The sequence below is a fragment of the Toxotes jaculatrix genome, chromosome 7 (genome assembly GCF_017976425.1).
Source record: "Toxotes jaculatrix isolate fToxJac2 chromosome 7, fToxJac2.pri, whole genome shotgun sequence".
NCBI classification, from domain to species: Eukaryota; Metazoa; Chordata; class Actinopteri; family Toxotidae; genus Toxotes; species Toxotes jaculatrix.
This window is the reverse complement of record NC_054400.1, coordinates 12665995-12685882: the sequence shown is the minus strand read 5'-3', so window position 1 is coordinate 12685882 and position 19888 is coordinate 12665995. Positions and strand designations below refer to the sequence as shown.

The 19888-nt window shown below is 38.9% G+C and overlaps 1 protein-coding gene across 5 annotated transcripts in view; it reads right to left on the bottom strand.

Annotated features, from left to right (window-relative positions):
* pdlim5a (PDZ and LIM domain 5a) overlaps positions 1–19888 on the bottom strand; it is a 57522-nt gene that overhangs the window by 22919 nt on the left and 14715 nt on the right. For 3 of the 5 annotated variants that reach the window (XM_041041764.1, XM_041041762.1, XM_041041761.1), the window contains exons 4-5: positions 3940–3979; positions 198–223 (exon numbers count right to left, since the gene is read on the bottom strand). In XM_041041764.1, the coding sequence (XP_040897698.1) occupies positions 198–223; positions 3940–3979 (66 nt within the window). Of the gene's footprint in view, positions 1–197; positions 224–2766; positions 3192–3939; positions 3980–19888 lie in introns of all 5 variants that reach the window. The other 2 variants (XM_041041760.1, XM_041041759.1) reach the window with 1 other exon arrangement.

The window sequence follows — 19888 nt, the reverse complement described above, 5'->3', positions numbered from 1 at the left end:
AATGCATGCAGATGCCATGATACAATATTCAAACACACACACACACACACACACACACACACACACACACACACACACACACACACACACACACACACACACACACACACACACACACACACACACACACACACAGAGGAACAGGTAAAAAGGAAAACAGGTAGTCACTCATAATCTGACATGCTTCAGAGACTGACTTTGTGACTGGAGGAGGTGCTTTAGTCTGCAAAGTAGAAAGGCAAGGATTGAAAAAAGGAGAGAAAGACAGAGAACACTGACATACACGTCCAAATTCTCGCCATTTTATTCAAAAATCCCCTCTGAAACGAACCACACAGCACATTTACAGCATGCATACAAGCAAGTAAGATGCAAGGAAGGACACACATGCCGTCTCACAGTATCAGTCTGTATGCATGTCAGCAGCAGAATAAAATAAAGAGATTCACTAATACCAGAATAAATACCTGCTGCTGAGTACACAGAGAAGTCAGGATAAAATAGCCATAATTATGAAGACCACAACTGATGACAATGCTTTTGTAACCTTATGTCTGTTACTGTTTATACTGACCAGCAGTGAGAGTGAATCTGTATGTTGACCTCTACTGTGCATGACCAAAATAACTATTGTAATAGTCTATCACAAGGAATGCAAAGAGGGGGAAAAAAAGTGAAAAAGAACATTCAGGTAGAAAGGTTTATGTGAAAAATGCAAGTCAAAACCACACAAATTCTGAAGAAAGATCTAGCTTTAAAAAAATAGTGTGTGTTATTAAATGTGTTATTAAATGTCATCTGTGATACTTGAAGAAGACTATGTACCCAGCTTGAGTGTCCTTGCGTGTGTGCACGACTTCATGGTGTAAGATCATATTGTGCAGCTCACTGGTGTCTGCTGAGTCTCACAGAAAGAGAAACCACCCTTTTTTTTTGGTGTTGTTGTTCCCCAGAGAAAAGAGTAAAAGAGTAAAAGGAGAGTGTAAACATGAAATGACGATAGAAATGATGAGTCATAAAAGTATATTCTGTCAGTGAGTGAAATAAATCAAAAACATCCATGTATACCCCTAAAGTTTCAAGAAAATCCACTAAAAGAATGAATGAAAAACGGCTTGATGAAAGTCTGGTAGTCTGTGAAGGGAGACCGTGTATGTGTAAATCTACATGGATAAAAGGCTGAATCCTTTACTGACTGACTGATTTTCTAGAAGAGCAAAGAGAATGCCACACAGCTCGAGTTACCAATGCAGGCTATATATACACAGCTTAATCATAGCATCACAGCATAGTTATACTCACTATGCCTCTAGAGAGAGAGGAGTTGGGGTTGTGAGAAAAACAAACGGGGTGGGGGGTGAGTGATGGTGGGGAATTCTGTTGAGAAAGACTGGAACAGGCAGCTTGGGTGTGAAGGATGGCGGGGGAAACACGATAAACTGACAGATATATCGAAAGAGAAGGAGGAGATGCAGAGGCAAAGAGGGCAAACATAATAGATGAAGCATAAGGGTTCTCTTCAAATGCGAGCAACAAATAATAAAGTTGAAATGTGGTGCTGTTTTCAGACATCTAACCTCAATCTAAAGTAAAGGTCCGCAATGGAGTGGTCCACTTTCCACTTAGAAAAGCAAAGAGGTGTCTTTGTAGAATATCATGAATGATTCAGGATAAAATGAAGGCAAAGTAATATCAAAGATACACTCAAGAGTGAGTGCATTTCAATAGGCCAACCATATAACCATCACGTTAGGGATATTTTATTTGTCCCTACGTCTCTCTTGCAATTTTTAGTTCTACATCAGTTATGTTTTACAGTATTTTCCATTATTTTAAGAGATTTAAAGTCTATCACTTCTCCAGTTTTCCATCACAAGAACACAGCTAATAAATGTCTTTCAGTGCAGATTTTGCTTTCCCAGTTGCTACAGTAAACAAATGGTGCAATTACCCATTTTAGTTTGCTTACATGTCAGTGTTTCCAAACTGGTAGTTTAAGTTATCTAACATGACACAGAACACAAATGACTGACTGAGTAATTCTGGCTACATATTTCCTTCCAGCTGCACAGTGCCAAGTTGAGACTGTCACATTTCAACACTACAATAAACAAGACTCACAAACGGAGGCATCTTAATTAGGCTTAATTTGGCTTGTTGACTACAACCATAGATCTTAATAATGTGTTTAGAATACAGCATTTTGGTTTGTTTTTTTAAATTTATTTTTTTATATAAAAACACCAACAGACATTTGAGTGTGATTTAATAATGAGAAAGGATTTTGAAAATCACTGCCAAGATTTCAAAATTGTAAGTTAGAGTCTGGCAGGCCTGATCAGAGGACCGCATGAGATAAACAATTTTCAGTCATGAACATAAACTTTGAAATAGTCTTGGCAAAACACCACATTAGTAAATCATAACAGAAGTGGATTTTTTGTAACCCTATACTTGCCTAACTTAAACAAACTAAGGGCAGACTTCAGAATTTAACACTGGTGTCATAAATTTTCATCTTCCATTTCTCACAAACAAATGGTGTAGCTACTGCTATTTCAAAAGGCCTTTTATTTTTTCAAAAATTGCATGAATCTGTGAGGGAATCATCAACAGACAGTAACAGTAAAGTAAAAATTATAAAGTGGAGGTTTGACCTGTCAGTGACCCCGTACCCCATTTGACAGCTTGAACACAAAGAAAGCTGGAGATAGCCAAAGAACCAAGAATTGATTCATTCGATTGGCTGGAGAGACCGCCACTCACCCATTAAACTGCAGTGGCAAGGCTCCACCCTGACTCTCCAATAGGCCCCGCCTCTGCCCCATGGCCACCTCACAGGCGTTCTCAGTGGAGTACAGGTTGATTGGTGTGTTATACACTGATGGCTGAGGTGGAACGAGGACAGGGGGGGAGGAGGAGGAAGAGGATGGGTAAGAGACAGGAGGTGGCGGAGGAGGAGGAGGACTGGTGTGGGAGGAGGCAGGAGTGAAGGCAGAGGATGGGGATGGGATGAAGGCAGCAAATGGTGACTGTGACGGAGGATATTCGCTCTCTGATCCGCAGCCTCCATAAGGTCGGGGGGATTTATTGTAGGGGATGGTGGAGGGACTGGAGGAGTGAGGGTGGGAATGGGGTGGAGGAGGTGGGTGGGTGAGGGCCACTGGTTTTATGATGTCTGATCTGTCGCCCTACCAATGTGAGAGAAGAGCATGCAAATACACACCACAATAAATCACAGCACATGCTATACTGATGCCTCCCAGGTAATGATCTATGGATATGTGTCCAATATAATTTGCCCAAATAATAAAGTCTCATCCAATTTTAAAAACAGCTGAAAAAAAAAATCAAGATCAGTCCCTAGAAATTTAAAAATGTAGTCCCTGAATTTATTTGAATAGGAACGCATCAGCATAAACATAAATGTATTAATGACAGAAAAAATACAATAAATAAAACAAGACAGAATGGTTTTCATGCAACAAAAAATGTGTATGGCACCGTTTCAGAAGGGTGTAATAACTTAAGTATTCAAAGCACTTAGAACACCAGGTGAATTATTCTTTTTTCTTTTTATGCTGTCATATTAAGTAACTTCAACAACTTTTATATGATTAGTATTAGCCTGTTCAATAGTAACTCCATACAGTAGTTCGTTGATTAGGAAATAAACTTTGTTAAATGAAAAATAAAAACCATTCAAGACCCAATTAAAAAAAAAAGAAAAAAATTGAAAATTTGGCACAAGGAATTTAAGATTTAAAGTATAGATTTAAAATATAATATCTTAAAATGTATATATCCAGTTAGAATCTCATTTTTCACTTGGTGTGCTTTGCCTTAATTAAACAGTAATATACTATGCTTTTCTTGTATCTATAACTAGACATGCTGTGCAATTTTCTGTTATTTCAGTGACATGTGGTCTTACAGTACCTGTGGTGCCATAGGAGGAGGTTTGGGAAGACTGGAGGCCCTGGAAAAGGGAGGAGAAAGGGAAAGAGAATGTTATGATTGCACAACTGCCATTCTTTTTCATTTCAATTTTTCCTTTGAAAGATATCTGTTTCTGATATCTGAATATTCATGCTTATCATAGATTTACGTGACTGTCAGCCAATACCGTGCGGGTAAAAGTACACAAGCTCTTCAAAAGTGTTTGCTGATATTTACATTGTCATTCAAAACTGTTAAGATTATACAGTAACATTTTTTGATCTTACTGAGGTTGAAAGAAGCTGTGGTTATGGTGAATTACGACTAAACCTGAACTCTTAGGAGAGAGACCAACATGGAGAGGTTTCTGTCATCAGCTATGGCAGAATCCAAGAGTCTTACTGCGTCTGTGTGTCAAACTATGAAATTTGAGTTGCTGCAGCTGAAAAATGTGGTCTCTTTCAGAGTATGTGTGCTTTTGAAACCAGCTGCTTTTAGTATAAAAAGGGCTGAATCAATCTGATACTCTTTGGTGTTTGATACTCTTGATGCTACTTTGAGCCACGAGCTCCCCAAAAGGTCATCTGAGGAACATGCCTGTAACTATCCACACTCTCAAATGTACTCAGAAGTGATATCGGTTTAGCACTTTATCCTAAAATTAATTTTATGATTATACCGATGTGACAGGACAGCACTTTATTGATGCAAAATTAACTGAAACAATTAATTTACAACACAGATCAGTACAATTATATTAAGTGTTCAATAGAACGAATTTCCTAAATAACAACAATAAACATTTACACATATGGGACAAATGAAAGTAACTCACATAGTGTTGTTCAGTGCATCAGAGCTTTATTGAGCATGATATAACAGCAAAAATACGAGTTAACATAAATTAAAGGTTAAGTAAACTTTGCAGTAACTGAAGACGTGTAAATGTCAGCAGCCCCACATTCCTCTCAGAGCAGCCCTTCTAGAAACTTCCACAGGGAGGTTCATGTCCTTCACCTCTGTAAATATGAACCGGCAGCTTTGTAGTAGCTAGAAACACATCAGTCCACAGATACCACTCATAGACTTGTCCTTTTCCTCACTGCCTCTTGTTCCCAACTAGTTTTGGTTTTCCAACAGTGGGTGTCATGTTCCGTTAACATGAGATGTGAAGATATTAAACGATATTAACACCTGTAGCAAAAATGGCAGTATAGCATAAAATTATGAGAGAAATATAATAAAAAATACTCTACAACTCCCAGGAACTGCCACAATAACAGTCCAGGGAAACAGTTTAAATCCTATTTTGAGCAGTCACACAACAGCATCCATTATACCTGTGGATTTCATTTCATATATACGTAATTCTCTGAGAGAGGCAAAGTTTAAAGAACATGCAGAAGGAGGGGAGAATAATGACCAGATGTGAGCTAATTATCTATAAGAGCTTTTTGGCCCTCAAGTGAGTCTCCCAAGCTGTTTACTTCCCCTACCAGGCTTTACCAATGAAATACTGTATGGATGAGATATGGATGGTTAAAGAACCCTGACTGTGGTTATGGTTTGACAATTGCAGTACGAGGGTGGGATTTTATGTGTGGTCTGCCTCGAAGGCTCAACCAAAATCAAAATAACACCCCTGAGCAACTGCTTAAGTGTTAAAGAAATTCCTGATATCAGCAGTATGCCTGCCCTCTGAGTTTCCATGGACAAACTATTGTAAATAGTCCAACAAGTCAACAAGAACCCAGTGAGCGCAACAGCAAAGCGACATCAAAGCTGATCTGAATGCAGCAATGGTCTCACTTGCGCAACCAACGGCATGGAAATGAGGCAGATAGAGTAGGAAGGAGAACACCAGGGTATCGAGTAGGCATTTTCAGATACGTCACCGCCATGCCTGTGTGCTGTAGCCTCGATTATACTGCAGCTATAACTGGAAGCACCGACATGGAAATGTGCTGGGGTCATATGGTAAGAGGCAGAAAAAAAGCCTAGTGGAAAGTGAATGAGAAACAGAGCCTAATTTAATTCAGAGGCTTTCAAACGTTTTCACTGGGGATTTACATCATCAAAGGTGATTTCAGGCTTCTAAACAAGCAATGACTTTGGGAAAACTCATGAGAGATGCAACTATCCATGTTTATCTTCATGAAACCTAAGTAGCTGTCAGTGTCAACTGGACCTTGGAGAAAGTGTTTTGAAATGGATTTATACCATACACATTAACACAGCAACAGCCAAATAAACTCTGACTTTGTTTTCATTTTGAAAATTCCCAAAAATATATAACTTATATATGCTTTTGTTTAAACTTGAAAATCATTGAGGGCCTCTAGCACTTATATCAGAAGAACAACAAGACCTTACACTGTATCAGACACTTTGCCACAGGAATGTTCCTCCATAACTCGAATGTGTGAGGGTCAGAGAGTAAGTGGATGCAATAAAGACACTGACAGTGTGACAGTGACAAACATGACATTTCATATGTCTACCTCCTGCACACCAGATGGAAAAGTTTACTAGGGGAGAATATGTGAATGTGTGCATTCTTCTCAGTGTGGAGACCCACCAGCAGTTTAATTTCATAGTCTAAGAGCAGCTGCTATAATCCCTGTTTCTGTTCTTTGTAACTCTGCATGTTCCATGTTAACTGTCAGGATCTACGTATCTGTGTTTCCAGTACCGTGTTTCATGTTCATGGAAGTTTTATATAACAGAGCAATTGTTCTTTTCATTTAACTGTGAGTCTGTGTTTCTCCTGCAATCAGCTGTGGTGACAGCGATTTTGTTTTTTCTTTGATACCTTTCCACATCCGAGTGCATGCTATGGTTACGATGGTAGCACTTAAACATGTTTTCATATTTTTTGTAGCATAGTATAGTATAAAAATCATTTATGGTAATATTTATTCTACGTCTCTTCGAAAAGTCATCAGCACGATTTGTATTTTTAAACATATTTTCTTAGTTTGCCTGGTCTGATTTTTTTATGTTTTCCTAATTCATTATTTTTGAATTAGGATGAGCAGAACTGTTCTATATTTGATAAGAGTTTCTTCTGAAATGTGTTTTAATGTTCCCCCATACTTTAACTTTATGCTGCTTTGAGTCTCTTTACAGTTTTACATAAAATTATGCACTAAATTGACACGTCATAAAGACAAGGATGCCATCTCTGCTTCATCTCCTCTCAAATCACCCGAGCCCTCCCGACTATTCTGTGTTCTCAGTTGTGCATTTGTGTTTAATCTCTCTGGTCTATTCTTACTCGAGTGAGATCATTGACCGATGTTTCCAGGGCTGCACCCTGACATGCCATTAGCTTCACCAGCAAGCAAACCAGCCACACTGAATCAATAAGAGATTGTTCCCTGTCTGTCTGTGTGTGTGAGTGTGTGTGTGTGTATATGTGTAGTCAAGAAGCAGGGGAGTTTTAGAGGTTTAGAGATGACACTGACTGGGATCTGTCAGTAACGCCTGTAGAAGCCGAATACACACTGTCTACGACACAAATATAGGCACAGATACACAAATAGGCACAAACAGCCAAGGTATACATGTCTGCAGGAATTTAACAAGTGGAAGTGATTCTGTCACACAATGCCTTCATGTGTGACCTTTTGTTTACTCAAACAGAAAGAGCATGGGTATACTCTTAAAAACTATACACACACATGCTACATGCACGCATACATGTGGCTCCTTGCAATCAATCACTTCAGTCTGTCTCGTTTAAAAAGTCACACACACACACATATATAATACAGCTCTTAAATGAAATATGCTTCCATCGGAATGGCAGAAATGTCAAAGTTAGTGAATGGACAAAGGCCAGTTAACAAGCACATACACCCACACAAATGACGTATTGCGCAGGGTGTGGTGACAGTGATTCCAGGCATGACAGGTTGGCCCAGGAAATGTTACTGGGGTAGTGAGAAAACACAGGCTACAAGGACCAGTTCATACTCTCAAAGACATCTACACCTGTAAATAAGCTTTAAATGAATGAACATACACATAAGCACATGTTGACACACGGTACGTTTGTCCAGCTCTATTTTTAGATTAACTGCACGTTGAATATTTCCGAATATTATATGTGTGAAAAACCTGAACATGATAGACCCAGTTATAGATGGTTCGGTTTTCTTTAATAAAGCTGTACTGTGGCTCTGTTTGCCTTAAATCCAGTCTGGTTTTTATGAGCCATGATCTTATCTTAGATTTTCGCCTAATTTGTCTTGGTGAGACATTTTTGGCATCTGTTGCATGTTTTTGTGGTAACTTTTACATTCCTGCCAAAGACAGAAGGGAACGATCTTATCCCACTCTAGTCAAAACACATTAAGTCAATATTGAACAAATCAATTCAACATTTGAAAAATCAAATGTTGCTGATATTTGTCATTTTTCAAATAATCTAAATTCACAATTTTTCCATTCTTCTTCCCTCTTTTTTCCTTTCTTCTCCTTAACACTAACAAGGCAGCACTAAAGAGCAAAGTGATGAGAAAATATAGTGTAGAAGAGGCAGAATGATATTGTGACTTGGTAGTTTTTTTCTTTGTGTTTCTGTGAATCCATCCAACTTTGATAAGATCAAACTTGTCTTTTCTTTCCCATGGGACCCAGCAACAGATTTGAGTATGAAACACATGATTCAGAGAGACTGAGACGTTTCCTCCACTTACTCTGTAAATTCGGGACTAGCCGCTTGGTAATTTATGTACAGGCACAACTGTGCCCCAGGGCCATTAAGTGAAACTACGGCTCTGACTTTGTTTTTTCAGTCTATATTAAAAAAAAAAAAGCTCTATACTTGACAGTCATTACAGTTTATTTATTTTTCTCTTCTCATCTCTCTTTCTCTTTTTATTCCATCTCTGCACCTTTCGATCCCTCTCAGTTTTATTTGAATTGTCTTGCTCACCTCCTCTCAGTTACTCCTTTTCCTGGAATGAGGTCATCCTTTTTAAACAAAAGTGATAATGATTATTAAAACAAAGCCCTCTCTAAAATGTATGCAGTCGTCATTCCTGAAGGAGCACTTCAGTATTTATTTCTTTTTCTGTACCTTATTAGGAAAAAGGGGAAAGTGTGCTCGTCTAGTTTCAGGCTTTTTTTTTTTTCAGTTTTACCTTAAACTGAAGCAGACAGAACAACGTGACCAGGAGAAAATGCCAGGACAACACTAAGAACATAGTGACTTGCAGAATCATTGCCACGTGTGGTTCAGCTTTTGGGTGTCTAGTAAGTGAGACTGCATGCGAGTGTGTGTGTGTGTGTGTGTGTAAGGTTGGGGGACCCAATGTAAGTATGGTGCAGTTACAGCTACATACTCAAAGACAGAAAGAAGGATCATGAGTGAACACAGACTACAAGTCCTGATTTCACCAACTGCTGTAACATTCCTTTGCTGGTATGATTAAATCCAAAAACAACTGTGTTAGTTCTCTGCCAGTCTCAAGACCAGTGGGTGAGTTTATCTCGAATTGGCCTTTAAATAGATCGGGAAGCTGAGTCTGTCTGTCTTTATCAGTCCTCACATTAGGCAAGACCAAAGGAGACAGGGGTCACCCACAGATCACTGTGGTACTGTAAGTCTGTGTTTAGTGTGTGTGTGAGCTCTATTCCTGTGTCTATATATCTGTGTATGTGTGTGTGCGCGTGTGATCCTCCCTGTTCCTTATCCATTACCTCCCACCGCTATCTCCACAGAGGCCTCGACAGGCCTTTCAGCTGAGTATGACATCACATGAGATCCTAAAAGAAACATGGACACTGACCAGACCAGAGGAGCAAAATATGTTAAAACTGCAGCGGTTTCACTACAAAAACATTACTCAATTAAATAAACTTACAGAAAATTTGCAGTACAGTGTGTGAACAATTGCAGTCACACTCTTTAAGCTCTGCCGCAGCCGGAGGGTATGAATCCACTGTGGTTTAAATGAGAGTCTCTGTCTGGTTATCAGATAGAAAAAAAGTTGGCACTCAGACCTGACTTGACCCAAAGCCCCACTACTTCATATTCAGGTCAATATCTCTTGCTGTATCTTACTCTGTAAGATACAGTACGTGTAGATGTCTGTGTAGATGAAGACATGTTTGATTAGGGCTGCACAGAAGGTCCTCTTTCATAGTGAGGGTTAACACAGAAGAAGCTGATGAACAGACAGAAAATACCTAAACATATCACAACTGTGTTTCCTGTGGTAACATGGCAACAAACAAGCATTTTATAGTAGCTCACTTTCTAACAAAAACAGGCAGCAGTTGACTGTTACCCTAAGGAGTCTTAAAAGCAGACCATGAGAGGAAACAGACACATTAAGTTAAACCCCACCAGGGTAGGAGAAAGGAGGCAATGTCTCTAACAGCCTGCAGGTCAACAGTACTGCATCAAATCCCCAACAGAGCAGAGAGAACAGGGGGAGGAATGCCTCTATAACCACTCCACAGAAAGAGGAATCTGTCCATCATTGTATTAACTAAATAATGGTCATAAAATACAAATAACTGAATGAGAACATGTGTGAATAACAGAGTAAAGATGAAAATATGAGGGATGGCAGTTAGAATATACTGCTACTATACATATTTTATTGATTTTGGACAATGGAGGACATGAAGTCCATTAAACAATAAATAACACTTATGAAGAAGAGATATATCTGAGACAAGTTAGTTGTAAAATCTTATATGCTGGTATAATTTCAGGTAATAAAACAGATGAACAGTCTAAGTGCTGTTCACTTTAGGCTGTAATTCTTAGAAGTTTTCCATAAAATCATAAATCAAGCATCATAAAAACAATTTCATGTAACATTGCATTCATATATATATATATACACAAACATATAGATATAGATAGATATCTATATCTATATCTATATATCTATAGATAGATATATAGATATATACAGATGTTTTATTTTTACATGAAACTGTAATGCAATTGTTTGGTTTAATGGTAGTGTCTATAGGAGTAAGCTAGTCTAACTGCCTGCACTGTCTCCGGAGTCACGGGGCAGTAAAACAGTAGATGGGAGGACTGGAGTCCTGCGTTGTCTTTTGAAATCTAATTTAAACTTTTATAGCTTTCTTTCACCGCAGACTGACCAAGAAGTAAAAACTGTACATATAAACAGAGGAGCTCACAGGGAGGTGTTAAGAAAGACACACAGATACAGGGACAGGCAAACACACATTGGCATGCAGTCACACACAAATAGCAAAATACAAATACCCCTACATTTCCACAGTATTTATCTCTGCACACGCCCAGGGATGCTCTGTTTAAAGCACCTTTTCTTATTATTAATGATTCTTGACCTGGTGATTTTCCGTCATGCTCACTTCATGGCAACTCCCACGTTGAAAATTGCCATCATCGTTTAAAAGATTTAAAGTGTAATGGAATAAACTAATGACTCCATGGACCATAATTGGAGCGTAGCCAGTCTGTTTGCGAAACACATACTAGACATTTCCACAGTGCAACTGCACATAGATAGAAATCACAAAACTTTCTCACTGCAGCTGCCTGACAAACACGCAACGACAATCTTGACTAAAACCATACAACTCAAGAACCAGAGACGTACCGGACCGATCCCCAGAGCAAATCGGGATTTATCAAAGTCATGTCAGTGCCGTCAAACTTGTTTAAATTGCACAACACAGGTTAAACCCAACCCAGCGAAAGCCCTGGTGTGATTTCATGAGACTCAGATGGAGATTGCATTGTTTCAAGTGTGGGTCCTGGGCAGGAGGGGTTTAGGAATCTCAGCCTTAAAGGCAAATTCAATACATGCTGGGGCTCCATAAGGGAAACCAATGGTACTGGGGGCCCCAGACTGGATGAGGACATCCACATGATTCTAGGGGGTCCCAAATGGGACGGATTAAAGCAGAGTTTCAGGATTAACAGGCCTTTACTGCTGAAGTTTTGTAAGATCTATCCAGCACTGAACTATGGTCTCAAATGATATACTTAAGTACTTACTATATCAGCACTGTGTGTAATTATCATAAGGATAAACAGTGGGATTTTGAAAGGCACAGAACTACCTAAAATGTGTATTTAATTTGATTAAGAAAAGGACAAATAATATCTCATAATTTTAGTCCTGTCCTACTTTATGGCTTATTTTTTCTCTCTGGGAGCTCACAGTTATTTCTATGAGGCAGAAATAACAGAAACAACACAGTATATCAAGCAGAAGAAAGAAAGGCAGGGTAAAGAGACAGTATTACAGCTGGGTCCAGTACTCAGTGCTGAGACAGCCTGCTCATCAAAATGATCCACAGTTGGACCAGGAAGTGTTCTTCATATTTGACATCTGGCCTTAGGTCTGTTGAAAGGGTTACGGATATCGATGTGAGTCAGTATCACTCAGAGAAATTCACTCACACAGATGAAAGATTTACTGGCTTACATTTATTTTACTTCTATTTTTTTCATCTTATTTTTGATTCTCCGTTTGTTGTCCAAATTTCTGTTTACCTCACCCATTTCTTGCTTTCTGTCTCTCCCTGGCTCTTTTTGCTAACACACACACACACACACACTGGCCTCCAGATGTTTTCTGAGTGCCACTGAGTCAGATACCTTAGAAACCTATGTGACAGTGATACAACAGTGATCATAAAATGATCCTGGCTCTGATGTTGAGCAAATACCTGAAGTTATGGAATTCCTTCAGCTTCTTTTTTCCACCATAAAATCATAGCATTTTCAACAGATGGGCATGAAGAAGGATGGTGGAAATGGTGGGGGAAAGAAAGGTCAAGGAAGGATGAGAGGGAACAAGATACAGACTAGAATGTTTGCCTCAATGTGTACACCCCTGAATCTTATATATTTACAAATAGAGCTTATTTTGTGTTATTAACATGCAGCATGGTGCTTTGGAAACAGATACATTTTTTTTTTATCCCAAAAAGATGCATAGATATGTTCAAAACTACACTTAGGATTACACTCTCTGTCTGAGTTGAACATGGTGTCATCTGACTATGTAATAAAATGAGGGCAAAAATAAATATACACTGAGTCATTTGGCTGAATTTAAGCAAATCCCAGCCAAACTGAACTGATAACAGTTAATGTGAGAACTACAGGAGAAGATGGCAAATTGTATCTGTGAGTATATTGTCTTTCAAAACATGCTGATTACAATTTATTATAGAGTCATTTGTAACTATAATTAGAAGTTTATTTTATTTGGAATAAAACTGCTGAGTGTACAGTTTATGTTCTGATTGAGCCTTACACCCTGAAACTCACTTATAGTAATTACTCAGCACTTATGAAATGTAGCTTCTTATTTTTCTGTTCCAATCAGTCCAGATGATTCTCCACACTGTTCCAGCTGCCCATTTGGGTATCATTCAACAGTGCTGGCTGGCCTAAACATGAGTGCATTTGGCTTACTGTAAGCTATATCTGGCAAATGTAGAAGAATTAAAAATGTGGAGACAGATGAGCTTAACACAGTGTTCTTGGCCTCAGAATATCTACGGGCTACCTTCACAAACCCCTAATGTTCTTGGGATTTGTATTTTCTTTGGCAAAAACAACAGACTAGCAGAAGACAGGCAGAGACAGGTGTGTCTAGCTGTAGCTGCATTCTCTTGGTATTAGGATATTACTGGAGAACACTACAAGCCTAGCCAGAGATGATGGCCATCAGTTTTAGATGACAATTTCTCTGGCAAATACTACAGACCAGTGAAAGACGGAGACAGGTGAGCCCAGTTTAGCACTCTTGGCTTTGGAACATCTTTGGCAAATATCAGAGCTGAGTAAGTGGCAATGGCAGCTGCACAGAGAGTGTCTGTTAGGACAGAGGATTTACATAGAGACATGAATTTCTGCAGCAACAGTACAAGTCTTACAAGTTCTAGCTGATCAAGCCATTAATGTGCTTGTTATAAGTATTTGGCACATTTTCACTAGTTTTATCATCGTAATAATTATTAATAACATACACAATAATAACACAACAAATCATTTTTACCGGGTCATGAAAAGGGTTTACAGTAATATCATTTTAGGAGTAGGAAAAGGAGCACCCTCATGGCCTAAGGGTTAAAGTACAGACCATGCACCACAACACTGCAGGTTTGCATCTGGCCCTGAGGCTTTTGCATGTCATTGCCATCTTTCTCTCTCTCCCTCTCATTTTCTGTCATCTCTGCTGCCTGCTTTCTGATAAATACATAAAATACTCAAAACAATAAAACATTTTACAACTTATAACACAGCCACGAGTTAATGTACGGCTCTAACAGGAGGTTCCATTACCACCTGAGTTAAAATATAGCACTTGGCCTGACAGTTTACTGCCTTCTTAATTTTTTTTAACATTACTCTATGTGAATCATTATGCTGAATGATGAACACTTCAGCAGGCCAAATGTGTGGTAGTGTAGCTGCATGAACATTGGTATTTTTCTGAAAGCTTTGTCTCTCCAGTTTTGCTGTAAATAGGGAATCCAATTATCTTTCCTTCAAAGCTTGGCCTGTTTGAATACGCTGTTCTTGTTACGCGCAGGTCAGTTCCAAGTAAGCATGCCATCCACACTGGGTTTCATTTCAAAGGATGAGCTAAAAACAGGCAATAGATCATTTGATTAAAGTACCACTCTTGCCTACAAACAGGTACCTGACCCATACCACCCATACATCAAATGACTAATTATGTAACTGATACTTTCTTATATATCTGATATGATGAGAGGACATTAGTTAGGTATGTGCACACAGCCAATTTCATAGATTTCATTGTGAGTATAATTACATTACAAACAACAAATCTGAAATAGGACAGAATCGGAAATTACATCTGTACATTTTAAAGAAAAAATTACATCCAACTCTGTGCTATAAATATGTGGTACTACACTATACTTACTGCATATACCAGTTGTATGCTATGCAGCACCAGGCTATGATAAGCTGACATCATCAGTGCATGTGTGTGTGCCTGTGTTTGCTGGACATGTGGCTGCGCACAAGCGTCAGCATATGCACACACAACCCAGGGATCTCGTTGTCTCTATTCAGAGAATGCAATGTAAACAAAATGAAAACGTATATCCCAACCCAACATAAACTTCCCTCACCCAACCCCTTGCCCACACACCAAGAGCCAGACTAAAAATAACTCAAGCAGCTGCCAGTGTTAATTCTCTATATGTATGTGTGCTTTCCTGTGTGCATTTCAGTTTGTGTACATGTGTTTGTTAAACATTAACCCCCCTGAATTAAATAATCAACACTTTCACTATTGTTCTTTGCATGCATGTAAAAAGTCAATGGGAAGGGCAAATTAACGAGTGTGCAGGATACAGAGTGCTGAGGTGAGCTAGACTTTCTTGCAAACTGATGTGTGTGTGTCTTGCATGTTGGCCTGTAAATCAGTGCCACCACAACAAAACAATACCACTGCGTTACATTCCAGAGTTGCCGAACATGCACGAGAGATCTAAAATCTAATTGTTTATCCATGACTTGTTTATCCATGACTTGTTATGGCCTGTGCTTGTGGCTTTCTTCATGAATGCGTAAGATCTCACTGTTATAAATGTATGTGAGAGGACTCCACCATGGAGACACTCAGTCACAAAGAAAAGACCAGTCAAACACTGTAATTATCTTGTTTGAGGTCCTTTCAAAAGGGTGAGATCTCCACTTTGATAAAAAAAAAAGAAGTGGAACCAATTAACAACACAAAAGCTGCTTCAAAACCATTTTTCTCTGCGTGATAGCTTGTCTATTCAAATCATGCATTCATTTGCTGTGTACTGTGATGTGCCTGCGCATATGTGAGAGAGTACATCAGGTCAACCGTGTTTCAGTTTGTACCCTTTAACTCCCTCAAATGCATCAAGACCTTGAAACTGTGCCACTGCTAGTGAAAAACACTCAAACACACACGCACACAGGTCCATTAAACAGTCAAATGGGCTTCGAAAGGCTTCACTTTGGGGAATAAAGCATTTAGCCAGACACTGGCAGTTGAAGTGTATAACAGTCAAACACAAAGGTGGTTTTGTTGAGGCATGGGACAATTGGTTGAAATGAAAAGTTTAATACTTCGGTTTACCTCTACAGAGAATAATTACATCAGTAAAGTGCCTAATTGAAGTGTTGAAATGTTGTGATTGCACTATACTAGTGGGACAGCTTCAGGACAAAGCCATGAACAAGGAGGAAATGTCCTTCAGTTTTACTAATTCCTCTGAAATTCTTCCATTCTCTTAGCTTTCACTTCCACCCAGCTTTCAACCTTCACTTCCATTTCTATTCTTTCATTTCATCACCAACATCCATTTCTCCAACATCTCCATTCTATTCTTTGTCCATTTCCTCTTTCCTGGCTCTTTCCTTGTCTCCTTCCCCTACTTTCTTTCCATATACCTCCCCTCTTCCATCTTTTCTCATTTCTTATTTTTTTTGTCTAAGTCATTCTGATGCAAAAAATATTTGCTGGTTCCAAGTTCCCTCTTTTTTCTTTTTACATTTCATAGACTAAATGATCAATCAAGAAAATAATCTGCAGATTAATCAGTAATCAAAATAATCGTTAGCTGCAGCTTCACTGACAAGATTCAGTGGAATGCACAAAAACCTCACCAGCCAGCTCTTTCACAGTCCATTTGTGTGTGTCCATGTGTGTATGTGCGTGTGTGTCATGGACACGTGTTCCACATGTGTCTGATATCTCCGTCATAGTAAAACAGTCTGTATGGCTAACAAGATATTGGTTGTTTTTATTGGTCTCATCAAATGGAATTCAGTTTGACACTGAAGATAAGGGTGAAAAAATTATTCATTGAAAAAAGAAATTCCCAGAAACTTGACTGCATTTTTTCCACAGCTGTGCGTCAGTATTCATTGTAAAACTTAAGGAATATCTAAGAATCTAAACATGAAGCAGTGATGCTTTAACATTCTCGCCTGGTGCCATCAAGCAGGGTGATCCATGGTTTACAGAAACTGCAGATGTCAACCACGTTGATAAAAAGCTGTGGGACTCGGAGAATCCATCTCCATCGCTGTTTGTGTGTCTTTCATCTCTTTGGCATGTTGTTAATTCCATTTGCCTCCCTTGACTTCTTCTAGCTTTTTCCGTCCTTCCTTCATTCCTGTGTCTGTTTCTTTCAGTCTGTCTACCTCACTCTCTTAGCAGGAGATCTGGACACACACTGACACTGTTTGAGAGAAAGCCAGGGAGGCTCCAAAGGTTGTGAACCAAAGGTTTGTGTTTTGAGAACTACTGTTAACACAACAATACAAAGTGCATTCCCAGACAGAGGAAAACCCCACACAAAGTTTGACCTGATAAATAAAACAACAAACACTTCAGATCAGTTATCATTCCTAATTTATTTCCTTACTCAACAATACTCAACAGTTAACTGAAGCATAGTATGTGATACTGATCTTTGAAAGCCTGCAGAATCTCTCACCTACTCTCATGGTCACAAGAGGTAAAGCGACAGACTTACAGGCATGTAATTCAATTTACACACCACATTGCCAGATGCTCTCTTCTGTAGCCAAATATAGTTCAGCCCGATATGCAGAGATGTAGGGCTTAAAAGCACACAAATTGGGAACAATATGCCTGTGACCTTTGTAAGTCTGGTCATCCTGAAACTAAGTGAATCAGGTACTTAAACAGTTGTTAAGCATTCCAATAATATAAAGGAGACAGAAACAATTAAACTGTGAAGTATTTTCCTGATCTTTTTAAGATTAAAAATACAACTTGATTAAAAAAAAAAGAGTATGGTCTTTTTCCAGTTCCTCATTTATAAAGGAATTGTTCACGGATCAAAGAAACTGATAAAACAGCCTTTGATGTATTCAAGATCTGCCAATAAAGTAGAAAACTTCTGTGATGTGAATATTTTTGTAAAAACCTGCTTTTTAACAGGGGAACCAGCTGAATGCATGACTGCCAGGACCTACATCTAAAAATCTGAAGCAAGAGCTTGGAACAAAAAAGAATCTCTGACTATCAAAGACGCTTAATCTGCTGTTTACCAATGTGAAATCTTGAAATCTGAACTTGGGATGAATGGAACACCAACAAACTGATGTTGTTTTGGCACCTGTTACCTGCAATTTCACCACTGCTTGCCTTACTGTAATATGTGTTCCACTGTAGAAATAAAGAGAGTCTCACAGACAGCTAAAGAAATGTTGGTGAGTGATGATTTCACTGGTAACCATGGTATTTGCATTCATGCATTTAGCTGGCTTTGCTTTACAGTTAATAAATCCCGGTACTGTTCCAGCCTTTTCTTTTTTGTTTTTTTTTACTGGATGGAGAGGTGCATAAGTGCCAGGATAATTTGGCCCTCCTCACATGTACCATGTCATCTTTAGCTGGGGCAAATTCAGCCGTATGTCAGTTTAAATTTCTCATGTAGAGACAACTTTACCTTACAGCTTTTCCTTTTATTGTCCTTCGCACATCTGCTGTCCATCTCTTTTGCTCATCACCCCATTATTTGGAAAAGGAATAACAACCTGTCTCCTTTTAAAATACACACATACAGACACCATATGCATTGTTCACATTTCTCACTGTTATCATTCCTTTTGCTATCTGACCCAGTGACAAACCCAATCAAAATCTACAGACAGAGAGGAAAAATGAAAAGAGAAGCGTGGGATGCCTGTGAAAACTAACAGAAACAAGAGACTAGATTGGTTCTTTCCATTACGCCTGTAAACCCATTAAAATCCAGATGTTGACCTAAGCATGACACTGTTTGAATATACAGTTCGTCTAACTCACAGTGCCAACGAATGCCAAGCAACAAACAGAAAGAAACCATGAAAGTCTGATCTAATTTATTATTGTAAATGGAGTCTGGAGAAGGCACAGAGATTACTGTCAATCTTCTGGACCCTAAAGTATGCCAGTAAAGTCGAAGCTGGAGCCAGCTGTCCCCAAAGGGGCTGCCTGGTCACACAGCCTTAATAATATAATACTGCCACTTAATGAAACAAGCCATTCCATGTGTTTCCAATAGGGCATGAATCAACCCGTAAGGCCTGATGTCTGCCACAGACACACAGCAACGCAGAACAGATAATCCTATAACTGGTCCCGCAAACAAGCGCACCCATACATGAGATTTGTTCAGTAACACTGACACTTGGCAGCTAGTTTGGTGCCTTAATGAAGTAATTGGAAACAAAGGTCTGTGACAGTTACAGATCCTGCTCTGTTTGTCACTGCAGCTGCGAAACATAAACAATAAAAATCTTAAGAACTGTGAAAGGAATGATTTGACATTTTGGGAAGTATGCTTATTTTCTATCCTGCTAAGAGTTAGATGACAATAGCACATTATATATCATTTGTTTATCCAAAGTGTAAAAATGAAAAGTTGTGGTTTTACTAGGAGGTTATGTGCTGGATTATCTCTTGGCTACATGCAGTGACTTCCTGGTGTCCAACAGATGTTTTCTTTTGTTGTCTTTCTTTTTCTTTTTCTTACCTTTGGACTGACACAGGATAGCTGTTTCCCCCACTTCCATTGCTTATGCTAAGCTAAGCTAACTGTCTCCTGGCTATAAAGAGCCTTGCAAAGTGCCATTCTCATTTCAACCTTTTTCACTTTAGTTTTCAATGTTGAAGCAATTAGTTGTCTTATCTACATGTGTTAATGCAGCTTTAGGGAGACAAACCATATAAGCAGATGCAGTGGGTGGTGCTATTATTCCACTGGCTACATATCTTCCACATCACTGTCAGCAAAACTCGCTGACCTTCCTCGGTGTAAAAACCTTGGCTGTCCATCGGAATACAAACCTCCTACTTTGACAAATAACTCATCCATCGTTGACCTTTAGCCAAGTGTTATTCAAAGACCTGTTTCCCTCATCATAAAAAAAGTTTGACCA